General features: G+C 51.3%; 1 protein-coding gene across 5 annotated transcripts; it reads right to left on the minus strand.

The window, feature by feature from the left end:
* Positions 1–233: 233 nt before the first annotated feature.
* Positions 234–16,708, minus strand: CAMKK2 (calcium/calmodulin dependent protein kinase kinase 2). 5 transcript variants are annotated; one of them, XM_062625904.1, is made up of 18 exons: positions 16,573–16,708; positions 12,182–12,308; positions 11,286–11,760; positions 10,561–10,608; positions 10,334–10,387; positions 10,126–10,177; positions 9,900–10,033; positions 9,263–9,299; positions 8,479–8,500; positions 8,102–8,190; positions 7,688–7,887; positions 7,544–7,597; positions 7,203–7,276; positions 6,726–6,813; positions 6,385–6,480; positions 5,633–5,761; positions 3,756–3,856; positions 234–3,384 (listed from the first exon to the last, which is right to left on the minus strand). In XM_062625904.1, the coding sequence occupies exons 3-18, from the start codon at positions 11,721–11,723 to the stop codon at positions 3,309–3,311; spliced, it is 1,692 nt and encodes a 563-aa protein (XP_062481888.1). In that variant the 5' UTR covers positions 11,724–11,760; positions 12,182–12,308; positions 16,573–16,708; the 3' UTR covers positions 234–3,308. The 5 variants fall into 5 exon arrangements, 4 of the variants coding, with proteins under 4 accessions (XP_062481888.1, XP_062481889.1, XP_062481891.1 ...); XM_062625905.1 differs by having other exon boundaries at positions 234–3,381; positions 16,573–16,706; XM_062625907.1 differs by lacking the exon at positions 6,385–6,480 and having other exon boundaries at positions 16,573–16,705.
* Between the last annotated feature and the right edge of the window lie 1,351 nt (positions 16,709–18,059).

Raw genomic sequence — 18,059 nt, forward strand, 5'->3', positions numbered from 1 at the left:
CAACTCAAATGGGATAGAATCAGAGCTCCAGTCTGTACATGTGAATGGCCCAGTTTGGATGATGCAGTGGCTGGAGCCGCTGCGGTCTCATCCTGACCCCAGTAATGGCAGAACACCAACCTTCACTAATGCAGGGAGGTGCCTTCAGGCTCCTCTTACAGCAAGGAGGCTCTCAGAGCTTAATAAAGACCAGTCAAACGGGATAATGGTTCCACTTGATCACTAACTCTGGGTTTGGTTGCATGTCATTTATTTCAACTTGTACAGTGAAGTTTGAACAGCTCTGTGGAAAAACACTTAGTTGTTGGTTGTTTTTTCCTTTCTTCTTAGGTAATATAATTTAAAAGTGGTAAATACACAGTATTTAAACTTGATACACCTGATAAAGTTAAATGCATAATAAAGGGATAGGAATGAAACACAAGCCTTGGTCATTAAACAAACAGTATAAAAATCAGCAATAGTTCAGGACCTTAGAAAAGAAATGGATCAATTGTCTGATAGGTAAGAGAGGACCACCAAGGAAAACTATTCAGACAAGAGGCCTGGTTTCCCCTTAGCACTTTCCTGTGTGCTCAGAGCCAAAATGGCTTAGTACCCAGCATTAAGCCTACAGTCAGCACTGGGCTTGCTTGAAGAGGAAGGGAGCTGGGGAAATCAAGCTAGAGCCCAGTTCCAAGGCACAAGCAAAATGTTTACTTCACTATAAGAAAGAAGCTAGCTCTACTACAAAGGAACAGCCGCTGGGGAACTGAGCACGTTGCTATATACAGCACAGCTTCTCTAACAGGTCATGCAGTTAGACAGCCCTTCCTCACACAGCCACGCTTTATGCTTTCAACAGAACTCATCAGCAAGAACAATTGACATCGAGTTTGTTTCACAGATGTGCATTTGGCTGCAGCCTGCCCAGAGCTGGCACTGAGAGACAATCCTTTTGGAGCTTGAGGATCCTCCTGAACCGAGCCCATGCTCACTGTAAGACACTGAGCTCTGGTAGTGCCTGAGACCCAGTGGCTTTGTGGCTGGGCATCGAGGAACTGGTACAATTTCTTCTGTTCGGAAGCTGCGTTGCACCTGACAAGCCTGTTTGGTAAGTGTAAACTGCCTCACTAGGCACCCGACAAATCACACACCAGAGATACGCAGCACAGAGCATCTCTACAACTCGCCTTTAACAGAAACACACCACACACGTTACTATGCACCAGCTACAAACAATCACATTCCCTGATTCTTTTTAATTGTTTCTTTTTTTTTTTTTTTGGCAGAACAAGTCCATTTGCAGGGTTAGAGGATGCCCCCTCACATGCATTCCTGTTTAGGAAGGGGGGAGCAGGCAACTGTAGTAGTGCTGGCACCCAAGTTACCTGTTTGGTTTTGCCATAGCTGAAGCTGCAGGGCTTTGGCGTAGCCTCTGAGTAAAAATGGTAGGAAAACAGTGCATATCTTATGGCTCCAAACTCCATAGTACTGCTCCTAAACCACAAACCATTGTCACTGGCTTTGGAGAGAGACCAGCCCCAAAGTGTTTTGGTAGTAAATTGTGGTTTTGGGGGAGCATTAATTCAAGTGATCAAAAGATGTAAGGGCCAGTTTGTGTAGGCACCCGTGCACTTGCTAATGCTGTCCTGGCTTTAACAAAGACCTGTCTTAACCAGGAAGCTGCAGTGGGGAAAAGGACCTTGGCACGCTGCCCAAGGTAAAGGAAGACAAGGGGATGGTCATTTCCTGAAGTGTGGTCAGGGTTAGCAGGCAGAGGTCTTACCATTAACCAAAATACTTGGGTCTCTCCTAGTGTCTTCTTCCTCAGGGCAAAGAATTACTCCTTAGCAGTCCCTTACATGCTTGGGACATGTGAATCCTCCCCCTCTTTCAGGTACACCGTCACTTAAAACACCTCATTCAAGGTCACACAACCACATCAGACATTGTCAGATCTTACCCCCAAGTCCTATGCTCCATCCACAGAACAGCTGTACTTACCGTGACCCCTTTCCTCAAGCAAACCCTGATTCTTCTCCAGCTCACCCATACTCTGCCACTCTCCAGCTCTGCCCAAGCAAATCTGGACATCGGAATCTCTCCCACCACACAATAGATGATTAGTTTTTTTACAAGCACCACAAAATAATCAGAGTAATCTGACTGAAGGTGAAGGAGCTCTTCATAAGAAACAATCCATGAATTAGGTATACACTTAATTTACTAACAAGCCTCTGATCCACAGGCATTCACAAATTACTGGTAACGAACTTGCAAAAATACATAGCATTGGCCCCAGAATCCAGATTAAGAGTTTGGAAAATTACTACCTAATCTAAGTATTTCATTAAGATCTTAAACTCTAAGCAAGCCCTAAATCTATACTTAAAAAATAGCATAACTTGTATTATTTTTAATTGTAGTAAACCATGTAATGTACATGGAACTGAAGGATTTTACCCTGAATTTTATATTTCATAATATATCTACCTAGATCAAGTAAAAGACTTAGAAACAAACAATTATTAGTGCTTCTCCCACTGTTCAAAACAAACATTCAGCTAAACACCACCTTTTACTCCTGTGTCTGCAGCAAAAATAGTTCAGACTGAACTTAAGCCCTTAAATACCTTTTCCTTTCATACACTGAATAGTCAATTTACCAAGTCCTAATCACACCAAGACCTTGGGAATGGCATTAATTACACTGGGAGGTAATTAACCTCACTTTCTGAGCGTCCCGAAGATGCTGCTTTAGTACAGCTTGGCTCACAAAGGCAGGCATTCTTTAGAAAGCTGGAAAGGTGGCTTTTTGCTTTGTTCCCATGCAGTTAAAAAGATGTCAATTAAAACCAAACCAGAATGACGAGAAATAGATGCAACAACATTTCTGGCAGGCTGTGAACCCTCAAAGTGTAGTTTTACTGTTGTGTATGTCACCTACACGATGGGCCTACAACACCCCTGGGATGCTGGCATCAGTCTCTGGAAACTATTTGGCATTAAAAGCAGTTCCAAACGCATGTTTGTTTGACTGCTTTGTTGGGTTCTTTTTGCTCCACACAAGCTCACCTCTGCTGCCAGCCAGCGCCTTTCCTGTAGGAAGTCAGCAGTGCCAGCGATCGGAGATGCTCGATGTTCATGACAAGCAGTCGGATGTCTGGTAACATGCTGCTATGGAAGCTCTACATCCAGCATTATACTGAGATAGCGCCGTGTCATGCTGTGTTCGGTGCAGGCTCTGTTGGTGTCGCTCATCCTCAGCTGCACACTTTGTAATGTGCCCTGGACCAAGCTGCTCAACAGAACCATAAAGTAGATGTTCACGAAAGAGGTTCCTCCTCTCCCACGTTGGGCAAGTCGTTGCATTTCAGATTATCTTCACTGCCTTGTTTCCTGCTTTCAAAGGAAACAAAACGGTTGCTGAGCGACTTACAAAAGCCAAAGCAGAGGCACCAGCATCATGGGAGGTTTGGGACCCTGAGCATGTGTCTTATCCCCTCCCAACTCCCCTGTAATGGGCTGGAAGTGCCATAGAAAGATGCTTTTCAGCCTATTGAAGTAGCAGGATATGTCACATCACGAAACATCATCCCTCAGCAGTTACAGGTCACACAGAAGGCGTGTGAAGATCCCAGCCACAGCCCCACTGAAAGGTTCAAGCCAAACTGCTCAAATTCTCCTGTTCTTTGCAGTGATTTCCAGAGACAATTTCCATTAAGACAAGCTGCAAACGTCATCTGAGGTTGAGGTGAAGCGATGACACTTACGGCAGCAGGTTCCCGGGGGCAGACAACGACCGCTCCTCCCTCCTGCTCCCCTCAAAAGGGTTCCCAAAGGATCGCTTCCGGATCATCGTTTTAACCAAGATCTGCAAGACCAGATTGGAGTTCATCAGGATGCTTTCCTGTCATTCAAGAGCAACAGGAACATCCAACCCTCATGGCCAAGTGATTATGAAAACAAGTGAAAACAAGTCAAAGTTTTCTTGTAACAAAAAAGCAGAAGGAAACATGTTTACAAGTCTGCAGCTGGGCTGTATCCTCTGAAAACCATGGTGCAACTGAACAGGTAGATGACAACCACACTAGCTGTGAGCAGCTGGAAAGAAGAGCAAAGCCAAGTTTGGGAAGGTTTTCTCCCCCCAGAAGTAGGTTTTACTGATTGTTGCATCCAGTGCCTGCAAATCCCCAGTTCCCCGTCATTACCTGGCAGAGGAATTCATTGGCAAGGGAGAAGGGAAGGAAGGAACCGCCACAGTTTTGCCTTAGGCTGCTGGGAACAGAGCGAGTGTCAGGGTTCTTCCCAGTCATCCCCCGACTTATTTTGCTGGTGGGAGCAGAGAACAACCAGTGAGCAGCACTGGCCCTGCCTCAGCATGTGCATCCTGCTTTGGGAACCCCTGGCTTAATTTGATATTGCTTCTTATCCTTCTGTGCCTTATTTATCTGCTCACCACAGTGCACCAAGAGCTCTTACACATCAGAAATGCACATGCCAGTGAGGTCCCACAGGGCAAATCAAAGCCACGTGAATCTCAGTGTTAATGCCTGCAGTTGGATGCACAAAGATCAGGCACTGGAGGGTAATTCTGAAGAACAAATGCAAATGGGAAGCACAAGCTCTGCCTGGAGGCGGTGTTATTTAAGAGGCAAGAGTCAGTAAAAGCTCATTTGCCCTGAGCTGTGCTAAACACACCTGGATTTAAACAGGGCTGAGGCATCCTCCACTGCATCACAAGAAGTCACCTCCAAACAGGAGAAAGGGGGAAACCCCCTCATCAGTGGTGATCTCATTAGAGTGAGATCTGCTCTTTCAGCTTGAGCAGCACAAGGCACATTTGCATGTTAACATATCTGTGGTTGAAGAGACTCATGTGGGTACCTAAGTGGGAGAGAGCTCCAGAAATGGGTCCAGATGTGGGCACAGCCACAAGACAGAAAAGGGGATTCAAAGGGAGACCTGTACTTCAACAAATCACAGCCTGGGTGTCTACAGGCAGGTAACACTGTGACAGGAACTGTGAATGGTCACTTCTCCAGCATAAGGACATCCAAAGGAATTGTTAGATTTAAACCCCCGAATGATTTCACTTCCCACACCAGGCAGGGTTACGCTGTGGTTATCACCACCACAGTGGGTTGCAGAGAATAAAAATACGAGCTTGAAAAGAGATGAGTTCACCAAGAATAGCTGCAGGCGGGGGCTAGAGCACACCGTGGCCCAGATAAAAGCTTCATCCCAGGAAGCTCCTGCAGCCCCTAAGGCTGAATGGGCAGAGCAGGGCAGGAGCTCCTTGTGCCTGGCCAAAACACCAGCTCCCAAACACAGGCAGGTCCTGACCAGATGCTCTTTTGCCCTGAGCAAATATAGTGGTATTTAGGCAGCCAGGTCAAGTGTGAGGAGCAGGAACCCACTGACAGGTCCCTTTGGGACCACTCTGAAATACTCTGGCCACCTCCAGCAAGATGCTGAGACCCCATCTTGCAGCACTTGTTTCTGAGAGAGGGAAAGTCTTTGCTCTAATCCTGCCCAATGCTTTTGCCCTTCAGCAGCAACCTCCAGCTGCTTGGGACCATCCTCGGAGGCAGCATGGACCTGGCTGTGCATCCGCAGACCATCATCTCATCATCTCCCTCATACTCACCACAGTGGCCAGGCTGGGGATGTGCTTGACCGAATTCTCCACCTCCTCCTCCGTTACCTCGACGAGGGTGCAGTTCTCATCCTCCGTGGGCAGCAGCTCCGCTCCGTTCTTGGTGACCCAAGGGTGCAACTTCAATTAATAACACAGCCTGTCAGGAACGATTTCCTCTTTTTCAGGACTCAAACAACATAAGCCTGGCAAACGCATCTCCTCGCCCAAGCTATGGCCCTTAACGTGCTCCTGAAGGACCAGGGAGCAGGGGAGAGATGTGCCGCCTCACTGGTGAGCCAGCTCACCCCAGCACCACCAGGAGCAGAAAATACTGTGGTGTGGCTCATCTAGAGCCAAAGCTGGCCCCATCTACACAACTGGTGACCTACTGCACTGAGTGGGTTTTAGGGAAGAAGACCTATTTTCACTCTCATCTTACAGATCTTACAGATGAGAGTGACATGGTCTAACATCACTGCAAGGGAGGTTGGAACTAGATGATCTTAAAGTTCATCTTAAGGCCCTTTCCAACCCTAACTATTCTATGATTCTGTGACAATGCCAAGAGTGATTTATTCTGGACCATACGTATGAGCCATAGTGATGGGGAGGACCCACCAAGCCCTAGTCTTGGACCTGAATTAATCCACGACAGAAGGCTGAAGCTCCTCTTTCTCCTTGCCCACACACCAGGCGTCCGGGGCAGCTGCAGGAGGAGCACAGAATGGTTCCACAATTCCCCCACAGTCCTTTCTCCCTACCTTAGTCTCCATTTTCTCAGCTTCTCGCCCCTTCCAGGCTCTCGCAGGGGCACAGGACCAGAAATCTCCTACGAAAGGCTGTTGCACAGTACTTTCCTGGTAGCAGAGGAAATACTGTGCTTAGGGGATTTCCTTTTGCCTGCGACTTCTCTAGGCACCAAAGGTCCCAAAGCTGAGCAGGTCCCTGAGCAGGGGAAGGAGCTGGGACTTACCTGCCCAGGGACCTGGGCACAGGGGGAGGACCTAGCCTGGCGCGATCAAACTGACTCCCAAAAAGAGACGAGTAAGGACAACCCAACAGAAGTGAAGCCACAGCCAACACCAGGGGGCTGGGTCAATACCTTGATTTCTGGGACCGAAATCCTGGATTCAGGATTTTTATCCAGCATCCGTGTGATCAAATCCTTCAAGAAGTCTGTAACTTCTGGCCTGGGGAAAGGAGAGGAGATGAGATGGGGAAGGGGATGGGTGCTGCAAAATATCCCCTTCGTGTGCAACCTGAACCAAGGTTCCATATGTACAGGGCTGGGAGAGCCCAACACCACTTCCACCCAGGCTAAAACCCAAGAGGCAGCAACTGCTGAGGTTATTCTGTTCCCTCAAACGCCTCTGCAGCTTCAGTCACTCCTTCAGCTGCAAAGCAAGAGATGCTGCCTTCATGTTTAATGCAAAGGAAGTTTTCCGGGGCCAACAGAAGGGCTCAGAGCCTGAGTTTTGCAAACCCACAGCCCCGCAGGGCCAGCTCCACCCAGGCAGCTCAGAAATGGCTCAAATGAGCTTTAAAATAAGGGCTGGGGGGTGGTTTATTGAGCACTTACTGGTCTGGGAACTCCAACGTTTGGGTCTTGATTTTATTGTGTAAACTGAGGATCCTTTCATCCATAAAAGGGCACTGCCATGAAGAATAAAGCAATGAGAAAAGCAATGACCTCTGATGAGAGGCAGCAGTGGGGCAGCCAGTTGAGCATTGGGATCTCATAGTGTTTGAAGGAGGGTTATGGGGAAATACCAGATTTCCTGTTACGTCAATGTCTTCTTTTAAACACAATGAAAGTAACATTGGAATAAAACGCTCAAACAGGAGTGCAGATCCCACCACATATCTGGTACATGGGAGACACACACCAACCACCCACAGCACTGAAAACAGTCTCATTACCTGCCCAAACACGAAGCAGTACAGCGTGATCCCCATGGCCCAGACATCCAAAGCCTGCAGAGGGAAGGAAGCACAGTTAGATCTGCAGCAGACAGTGCGTGAACAGAAGACGAGTCCAAAACCCCTCAAACTGTTATTAAATACCTTTCCAGAGAAGATTTTCCTGGTTTCCGAGAGCGTCTCCGGGGCCATGAAGGCAGGGGTGCCCACTGTGTTGGTTAAGAGGGCATCAGCTCCCTTGAACTCATTGCTGACTCCGAAGTCAGCAATCTTGATGTGCCCATCTTCCCCCACGAGGAGGTTGGAAGGTTTGATATCCCGGTGGATTATCTTTTGATAGTGCACTGCAGCCAGAGGAGAAACAAGGGATTCAGCAGCAGCACTGCTCTGCAGCAAAGGAGCCACAAAGCCTTTCTGCTAACACCATGACCAGCTCCAGCTTCAAAAACCCGTGTGCAGAAGCATGTGCCACCAGAAAGGGCACTGCACAGCAGCAGAAAGTGCAGCCCCTAGAAAAGAATAACAGTAAGGAATACCATCCTTTCGGCAGACACTTACAGTATTCAATGCCCTTGATCAGATCCTGGAAGTAGAACCGAGCCTGGTCCTCACTGAGAGGTTTCAGGGTTGGGATTTCCATCACGGGGCTGCAAAGGCAACAGAGAATAGACCTCGATCCCAATCCATATGTGCCAAAACAGGTCTCAGAGGCTTTACTACCATCTGTTGACAGCACACAGCCCTGAAGGCAGGCACAGGGTGTACAAAGCTGTGACCAGGTTGGGGAGATGTGACCCAAACCCATAGGAGACCCACCATGAACCTCCCCATCCCCTCTGTGTCCTGCAGCAGCCTCAGGTGGCCAAGCTGTGCCACCACCAAACCCACCTCCTGTTCATGCTTTAGTAGGTTTAAATCTGGAATCCAATACTCACCCTTGCTTCACCAGTTCAAACACTGGAACACAAAAGAGAAGGTGATTACTGATCATGTCCAGGTTAGAGCTCCTACGAGCACAATCTCAGCACAAAGCAATTATTTTTATGACAAAAATGCTAAAAATACTGTTTTTTTTTAAACAAGGAGATGTCACCTCATGCAAGGCACGTGGTGTTTTGGTTGCTCCCATTTTCAGTTGAGGGGATGCTGCCAACTACCTCATCAGTGCTGCAGCTTCAGCCTCATGGAATTGGCCCTCTAAACCCCCCAGTTTGCCTGCAAAGGCCCAAGCAAACCCCTGCACTTGGCCATGAAGGCATCACACGCTCCTCTGCTGGCAGAGGCTGAACAGAAGTGATAGAAAAGAAGCACCTCCTCCAAAAGTGTGTGTATTTGCATCAAGCAAACCACTGCAGCCTGCAAGAGAGGTTGGGAAGTGGCTCATTTGGACCGTGGATAACTAACATGTGCTTTGTTCTCGAAGCCAAAGAAATGGAGTCGCTTTCTAGCAGCCTGAGAACATGACACTGGTGCCTCCCATGGCCAAGCAAGCCCTGATGTCCAGTTAAAGCCTACAAACACTTCAGTCTCCTTTCTGAACCCAGACTGGATCCCATTTTCTCTGACCATTAGAGGGAATTAACTCCTCTGGCACATCCAGGCCACACCAGAGAGACCCAACCCCAAAACGGTCACCCCACAACACAAGAGCATCTTTTTGCCCTGCCAAACCCCATCCCACTGACACCCCATGAGCACTGCAGGGCAGTGGCCAGTTACCCATGTACAGGTGGTCCTCACTGGGGTCATCCAAGACCTGCCAAAAGAAGCAGAAAGGCAATTAAACAGCCCCCAAAATCCTTGCAAATTAAAACATGGTGGTTTTTTATTTAGCAGCCATCTCAGTTCTGCACCATCTGCACCATTAGCACCGTCTGCTAATCTCTGAGCTTCTACCCACGAGGGGTAGGGAAAATACCCAAGAGGATGGAGATAGAGCTGTACTTTAAGGAAGTAAATATTTAAAACACACAGGAAGCATCATCTGATTCACGAGCCAAATCAACTCCAGCCTGCACATGCTTAGATCTTGATGGACGTGCAGGCAGTGGGTGGAGGGCAGGGTGGCTGCACCACAGAACCCACAGAAACACCAGCTCCTCCTCAAAACCCTTCTGAGCACTTTGTTTCCCCCAGGAAAGTGACATTTTTCTGCATTTCCCTTTCTGGGCAGGGAAGAAAAAATCCTCTTTTGGGAGATGAGAATAAAAAGCCCTTTTAAACCAGGGAAAACAGGAGTCTCCCATAGGCAGGACATGCCAAGGCCATCCCAGCCCCTCTGCCCAAGGCCATCCCCGCAGCATCCCAGCTCCTTCACACTCAAGGCGGACTTTGGAAGGGGCTGGCCAATGCTCACCTCCACCAGCTTCACCACGTTGGGGTGGTCCAGCTTCTTCAGGATGGCAATCTCCTGGTAGACCTGTTCAATGGGCCCTTTGGGCTGCAGGCAGCCCTCGGAAGCAGCTTTGGCTCCACGGGGCGGCGGGCGGCCTGTGGGAAAGGCAAAGATGGGGTGTCCAGCTGGGAATGAACCTCCCAGGTCCTTAAAGCACCCCACAACCCAAAGCTTTGATGCCACTTACGGGGAAAGCCTGCTTGCCTCATCAGCTTCTTTTTGGAGAGAACCTTCATTGCCTGCAAGAGGGGAAAGAACATGGGAACTGGGGCAAAGCAAAGATAAAACAGGGCTGGGGGATGCAGCTAGCATGGAGCCAAGCAGGGAGTCAGCAGAGGGGATCCATCCTCATCCCACTTGCCTCTCTGTGGGCTCTGGGAACATGCACTACTCACATAGTAGGTGTTATCATCCTCGTTGTAGGCCAGCTTCACCACCCCATAGGAGCCCTAGAAAGGGGCAAAGCTTTTAATTAATATTAAAGGGAGGAATTTATTAATAATAGTTTTAAAGTAATAATAATATTAATAAGAATAATTAATAATAATTTTAAAGATAAATACAATTCCATCAGCACCATCCCAAACACCCCCATCCCACCCCAAACCCAGCCCATATTCACCTTCCCAATCTCATCCTTCAGCTTGTACTGGTTGAGCTGCACACAGTCCTGCGGGGAGAGAAAAGGGGGATCTGACATGAGCCACGAAACCACTTGCATTCACTTTACTCCTTTGCTCTTTACTCTCCAGTAAAACTCTGTGCAAACCCACACCCTGCTCTGCTCGGGGCTGGGCAGCTTTGATCCCTGAGCCATGAGTACCAGCCACGTGTTGGTGTGTTTATAGGCAGCTAATTGTGTTAACAGCCCGGCAGGCAATATTGTCTGCTCATGTGGAACAGGAGTGCACCAGGGGCACATGGTGGTGGGGAGAGCTCCGGGGCTTTAATGCCAGCGACTTGGTGCTGATTATTTCTATTTCTTATGGGCAAAGCAGTTGCTTGCTGCCTGTTTCCTGGCAGCACTGGCAGGCTGGGGGCAGGCAGGGCCCTTTTCTCTTTAGATGTCTGTGGGTTTTTCTCTTTTCTTTTTAACTGGGAGATGAGGAAAATCACAGTGTGCCAACAGCATCCCCAAAACACAGCCTTGGTGCCATCTGCAACAGGCACAAAGTGTGGTGAGCTGTTGGGTCCCACCTCCCCAGGGCTGTCTTTATAGCCCAGGATGGAGCAGGACGTCCCACCGCCACCCACCACAAGATGCCATGGGGTTTGATCCCAGAAAAACAACCAAGAAGGAATGCCACAGGGGAACAAACACGTGTACAAGTGTTCGTCCCCCCTCACCTGCAGCCCCGTGATGGACACGCGGTTCGACTCCACTGTTGGCCGCCGCGGCAGCCGTGGGGAGGAGTGTGGGGACGTCACTGGGGAGTACGGCAGGGACGGGTAGATGAAGCGCTCATTGGTGCTATCGCTGCTCCCGGGGGAGCAGGCCGGCTGCGACCGCTCCTGCAGGGACAGCTTTCGGCCGGAGAGGTGCAGCTTCGCCCTGGGCTCCTGGCTGTCCGCAAAGCCCTCGCTACCGGACACGTTCATCTCCTCCTCCTCGCTCACGCTCCCCGTTGTGTCGTACTCGGTCACCACGATGAGCGAGGCCATGACGAGACTGTGGGGGCTTAGCGCCGGGGGGTCCCGAGGCGCCCCAGGCACGCGGTGGCCGCAGCCTCTGTCACAGCAGAGGGGCTGCAGGGTGGGAGAGCTGCTGGGGATGCATGATGGCATGGTGCGACCAACGGCCTCATCCTGGCCATGCTGGGACCTGCAAACACACAGCAGCTCAGTGGGCTCCCCTGGAGAGCAGGATTTCCTCCCACGGGTTAATATTCTATGGATTAATTTATTCATCCATAAAGCCAAGGGCAGCAGCAGGATGGCACCCCTGTGTGCCCACCCTGCCATGGGGCAGACCCCAGGCAGGGACCAGCCTCAGCCCCAAGGCTGCCACCACTGCTCCTTTCACTCCCTTTATTTAAACACACCAGAGAATAACAGTCCAGTAATTTCTGCTACAAAAATACCCTGAAGGGGTATTTTACAGGATCAAGATGCAGCCCTGCACTACACTGGCATAAATACCACTTGGTTCCCTGCTTTCCTGCTCAGTCCTACAGTGAGAGCAGGCAAATCTCTGCCAAACACACCCTAAACAATACAGTTTACGGGTACAAGGACCCACTTACCACGTGTGGGGTGCAGGATCAGCCCCCTGGGCTCACTGCCTCCTCCTGCAGCCTGTCATTGACAGTGATTTCTCTTCCTTGCTCTGGGTTCCCTACAATCTTCTGTGCAAAACTCAGGTTCCTGAACCTTGAGATACAAGAGAAACAATTCAGTGAGCCACAAAGAAGACTTAAAGATTCTCAAATACTTCAACAGCAATTCAAGAAGGGTAGGAAACGGTGTGGATTCACACACCCTGAATGTCCTGCTGCAGCTGGGGCACTCTGACGCTTGGCTGGTTGTGAGCCATGGCTCTGCCCTGCCACGGTGCTGGGGCTGGTTTTAATTTCTAGGTTAACGAGTTTCTGCAGAAGCAAGTGAAAAAAAAACATCCCAAAACACAGCCCAGGAGCAGGAACAAGGCTTGAGGCGTTTTCCTGCCTGGTTCCCACACCTCAGCGAGGCGGGCAGTTAAAATTAGCTCCACTCATCTCCATTGAAGTTTCTATGATGCACCCGCAGCACAAGCACTCTGAATCAGCCCCGCAGAAATCACGGGTCAAGTGCAGAAATCAAACCCTCTCCCCCTTCCTCAAGGCTCCACAATGGCCTAATTGCTGTTTTCAACACCAATCCATAAACCGGAGGCTTTTCTGCCCGAGTGGGATCAGCCTGGGGCTGAAGCCGACCCAGCACCGCTTGCTGTTTCGAGGTGCAGAGACACGCAAGGGATGGGGAGGCTATAAATAAGCCAACGAACAGCAACAAGGACAAACTATTCCAGAAACGCCACGTTTCACAAGGCTGAATCCGCTCCTGGTTGGAGCTTTGCTGGGCAGGAGAGCCGGGAGCTCCTTGTCTTGGGCACTGTGGCTGCAAAATCCCCTCCCTGGTGCTGCTGGCAGCCACGGCAGCGTGTTTTACTGCACTCCCAAAATGGATTAAAACAAACAGGCAGCTTGCCCCGTTCACCCCGAACCCTCCGGGATGCATCTCGAGGCCAGTTGCCATTTGCCTGGCTTGCTTCAGGCACGCTGCCAGCGGACACATATAAATAGCTGTCCCCCGAAGCCGGAGCTGATCCAGAATGCCATGCCATGTGCCCTCACCGTGTGCCACAACCGCACCTAAAAAGGCAGCTGATGGATGAGGGCACCCCAGGAGCATCGCTGGTTGCAACACTGGTCCCCAGTGGTGGTACAGCATGGGTGGGCATCCCGCCTGCATCCGGATTTCCACGGGTTCATGCTGAACTTTGCCAGGCTAAACCAACACTGAGTTATGAAGCCTCTGCCACACTTGAGAGCCTAGCATGCCCTGGCCAGCATTGGCTTGACCAGGATAAACATATCAAGGCTGATGAGTTGAACCAGGCTCCCCCAGACTCTCTAAACAGACTAAAAGTCATCCAAGCACCATCACAGTATCAGCAAGGGTGGAAAATCCAGGGACTTCTTCCCTTGGTGTGTGTGCAAAGGGACCAAGCATGGGGCTTTGCAGAGATTGGCCTGTGAGATACCTTCCCCTAAAGAAACCCAAACGTGGGATCATAGAATCATAGATCCCACTGTTGAACATGGCCCCATGGGATGTGGGACAACTGCTAATGGTAATGCAACCTTAACAAGCATATGGCGAGGCTGAGGAGGAGAAGAGCTGCATTCCCATCCAAAGGGAAAACTGAAACAGCTGGAATGAGGGGAATAAACCTAAAGAGGGGAAATACAGCCCAGAGGCCTTGGCTTCACCAACCCACCCGGTTTGCCCAGGGAAAAGTGGCACATTCTGGTATGAACTCCAGCAGATCCTTATGTAAAAGCGAGCAGCACATGCCCACAAAATCCTCAGGAACTCGAACAGCCTGGTGTATAGGAATGATTTATCGGCATGGCTTTTGGCTGCAATCCACACATAACCCATAGCTGCTGCGGCAGGATTATCGAAGCAATCAGTCTCGCATCTAATTCAGCAAGGAGAGGGATATTAAAATGAAAAGAGCTCTGTGAAACCCGGGCTCTCCCTCTCGTTCAGCGTCCATGTGGCTCAGTGGAAACGAATGGGAGTGAAATCAGCCCCCGTGAGAGAGAAGTGATTTTGACAGCCCCCTCCTGCCGCCCCAGCTCTGCTGTGAGCATGTGGTCCCTGCCTGGTCCCTGCTGGGATGCATCCACCTCCGGATGGGATCACACTGCCTGATTTCAGGAGGGAAGAGGATGGCACCTTGCAGCCAGCCACTGGCTGCACAGATTTAAATGGGAGCATACAGATGCATCGGCCTGTCCTTCCCTCCCTGGAGCTGTTTCTCTACCCCAGTGCAGGGTGAGCAATGGCAGGGTGCCCCCAGCTCCTGCATGCTTGCCTTCCCCTGCCATACTTCCCTCCAGCAAGGCCACAGTGTCAGGGTCAGACCCTCCTATGGCAATATGACTGGGAGGCAGCTCCAGCAGTGGCACCTCCCTCCATCCTTCCATGGGGGTCAGCTTATGCACTGCAAAACCAAGCTGTTTGTAACAAAACTGAACACAAACCACCTAAACCAAGGCTGGGTTTGCTCACAGAGGATCCTCCCCATGCTGCCACCCAAGGTCTGTGGTTAACAGTTAACCATGGCCAGCGCATGGGGCAGTTATCACCCTTGCTGGGCAGAGTCCAGGGGCTATTTTGCTATCCCTGTGGTCACTGTCAGCGGTGGAAGTGCCAGTGCCAAGAGTGGTGTCATCTGCAGCAAATGGGGGCATCGATCACAGTTTCCCTTCCTACGGGCGAGCACAGATCTTGCCAAAAATATATTAGTCACTGTAGTATACAAAGACCATATGCATCCCCGCCTGACTTCTAATGGAAAAATATCTCTCATCAGCTTCTCTAGAAGTCTGAGGGCACCCAAACTAATGAGATATTCGAAACAAACACACAGCTGCCATCGACACCAGGTCTCTGTGCCCAGGCAGCAAAGGTTTTCATTGCCCCTGGGGTGAACAGAAGAGCCTCCTGCGCTGCCTGGCCCATCCAATGCAGTGGAAAGGATTGGAGACAAAATGCAAAGCCAAGCTGGTAGCACTGGGACAGCACAAAGCCCAGTGGAGGGTTTCAGTAGGAGTCAAAACACATCCTTACCAAGATTATAAGAAATCTTGATGACAATGCCTGATACTTCTCAAGCAATGAGTACCCCCAAACAAGAGTGTAAGCTCAGGACATGGTGTTGAGCACAGGCCAGGATGCACTCAGGAAACCACCATCGCCTTGTCCAGCATCCCAGCTTTCCTGGAAACAACAGCTCCAGCTACAGTACCCACAAGAAAGGAAATGAGAGCAGCTCTGTGCTTTGTGAACACCACTTAATAGACATTAGGGCTGAGCTGAAAGCAAAGTCTCCTCCAAATTACCTCCCCAGTCTGAAAACAGCCACCTTCCCTGGAACAGTGCTGGTAGATCAATCCCCTCGCAGTGCACTCACAGATGGGTGGCTGCTTTTCCTAAAACTAAGTGCTCACAGAGTGGGGCCAGGAGAGGGAATAGGCTCCTTCTCCCAGGAGAGGGGCTAACCCTCCATTTAGGGGCCATGAACGAAGCTCCAGCACCCACAGCCACCACAAATGACTCTCAGCACAGTTCTCTCTGCCCTGAGGACAACCTGGTCCTGTCCCCAGGGATGGTTTCTGCTCCCATAGCATCACACAGCCGTGTGGTCACCCCATAGCTCCATCGCAGCAGCTTCCTGCGGTCATCCCGCTGCTGCTCTTGGTCTCTACTTTTACCTTCACGCACCTTATGCTCTGTGCCGTGCACGTGGCCACAGGGCTGCGTCCCACCTCCTAACCACGCTCAGGCACTCACAGCAACAAAACCGGTGGCTTCTCCTAACAAGACCTGTCCCCTGCACGCGGTCACTCCACCAACTCCATCCCCTCCATTGTCTCCTGACCTCTCATTGCTCCTTGACTTTAAAAATCCCCTCCTTTTCCCAACTCCACGGCCTAACTCTCCCGGTGCCCCCACTCCAAGCCCGCACCTCCCCGGTCGGGAGCCCCATAGGGTTCTGCAGGTCGCCTGATGTCACAGGGACAGGCACCACCCTGTCACATCCCCAGCCCGCGGATGCTGACAGCCCACCGGGTACCACCGGCATATGAAAGGCCAGCGGGATGCTGCCGGGCCCGGGCGGCCGCGGCGCAGCAACCCGAAGAGGGACGGGGAGATGCGAGCACGGATCCCGCCCCGCCGGGATGCCCGCACAGGCCCCTGCGAGCCCCGCTGCAAGGAGCTGCCGCTCCCGGCTCGCAGCGCATCCCCGGCCCGGCCGCCCACACCCGCCGGTGCCGGTGCCTCCGGGCGCGGCTTTGTCTCCGCAGCCGCAGCCCCGGCCGAGCCCTCCCCGGCCTCCCCGCCCGCACCCGCGGCCACCGACCTGGCGGGACGCTCCGCTCCGCCGCCCGGGGGAGCGGCCCCGAGGACCCGGGGCCGCCTTTGCTTTCGGTTCCGCTCCGGCGGTGGCGGCGGCAGCGAGGGAAGGAGGGAGGGATGGATAGAAGGAAGGAGAGAGGGAGGGAGGAGGGAGGGAGGCCCTGCTCCGCCCCGGGGAAGGGGAGGTTTCCCCCCGGGCAGCCGCATCTTGCCCGCCCGCCCCTAAAGCCACTCTTTGGGGTGGGTGTTTTTGTTATGGTTTGGGGCTTTTAGGATTTTTTTGCTTTGTTTTAGTATTTTACCCTGCTCCGACCGCGGCCCCGCCTTTACCGCGCAGCGCAGCCTGGGGGGGGGGGTATGTGTGTGCTCCGGCCGGTCCCACTCCTCCCCGGTGTCCGGCAAACAAGCCCCAGCCTCCTCCCGCCGCTCCCGGCCGGAGCTTCTTTCCCTTTTGCCCTTGTGCAAACACTGGCTTTGCAGCATGAGGTCAACGGGTCCAAAGGGGCTTAACTGCACCAGCCCTCCCACCATGGGCTCTGCTGAGCCATTGCCCAACGCTTCCTAAATAATCACTTAAACTGGTTTCTAAAACCCCCTTTCTGTGGAAATGTCACAGCGGCCACCATCAGGCCACTGCCGCCGCCTCTGAGCACAGCTCCTGCCCAGGTTGCTGCTCTGCAGCGCTGGGACAGAGGCAACCCTGCCCCATGGGCACAGCCTGGAGCTCCCTGGCTGGCACCGGCCCTTTGTAAACACCTCCCTTGCTTTGTCCGCGCTAATCCTGGTTAGTTTCCTTACCAAGAACATTCCCATGAAGCACCGTTCTTGCGCTGAGCTCACCTGATCGACTCTTCCCTTCTTGAAGCAACAGCTTCAACCTCGAGCAGATGCGAACGCTGTTGCTTTGTGGTATGGGCACCACTTTGCCAGTGTAGAGCTCCCTGGAGCAGAGCCATGCTTCCAAACAAGTGTTACGGACAAACACTGCTATTTTGACCAGGATCTTGAAAGCCACTCTAGAAGTCAGGTTTACGCACTTACTGGGACACTGTAGGTGCTCCAAATGTTTTATGGATGTAGCTGAAAGGGGGTGAGCCACCAAAACCAGCGTTCCTGCAAGCCTGCGCTGCTCTTCCCTGTTAGAAATAAAGTCAGTGTTTTAAAACCAATGCACTGATTACCTGCCAGCAACCACAATCCAATCCAATTTAACAGGATGACTAAACCAGCACTGAACTACCCTTATTTCAACCCCATTTCAGAGCTTCTCTGCCCCAGCAGAGCCATGTTTAGGGCTGCTCTTGCATTGCTAATAATGCCACAGTTTAATCTAGTGCTTCCTGGCAGGGCATCTCCAAGCGTTTATACTCATGATGTTCACCTTCTATATAGTCAAAATATGAAAGGACTGGATCCCCTATCCCCAAGGTTCACCCACAGAAGGTTTACACTCCCAAAAAGAGCAATCCCATCTACATCCCATCAAGGATC

This window comes from Pezoporus occidentalis, unplaced genomic scaffold (assembly GCF_034315485.1).
Source record: "Pezoporus occidentalis ecotype Australia unplaced genomic scaffold, CSIRO_AGI_Poc_V1 ctg284, whole genome shotgun sequence".
Lineage (NCBI taxonomy): Eukaryota > Metazoa > Chordata > Aves > Psittaciformes > Psittacidae > Pezoporus > Pezoporus occidentalis.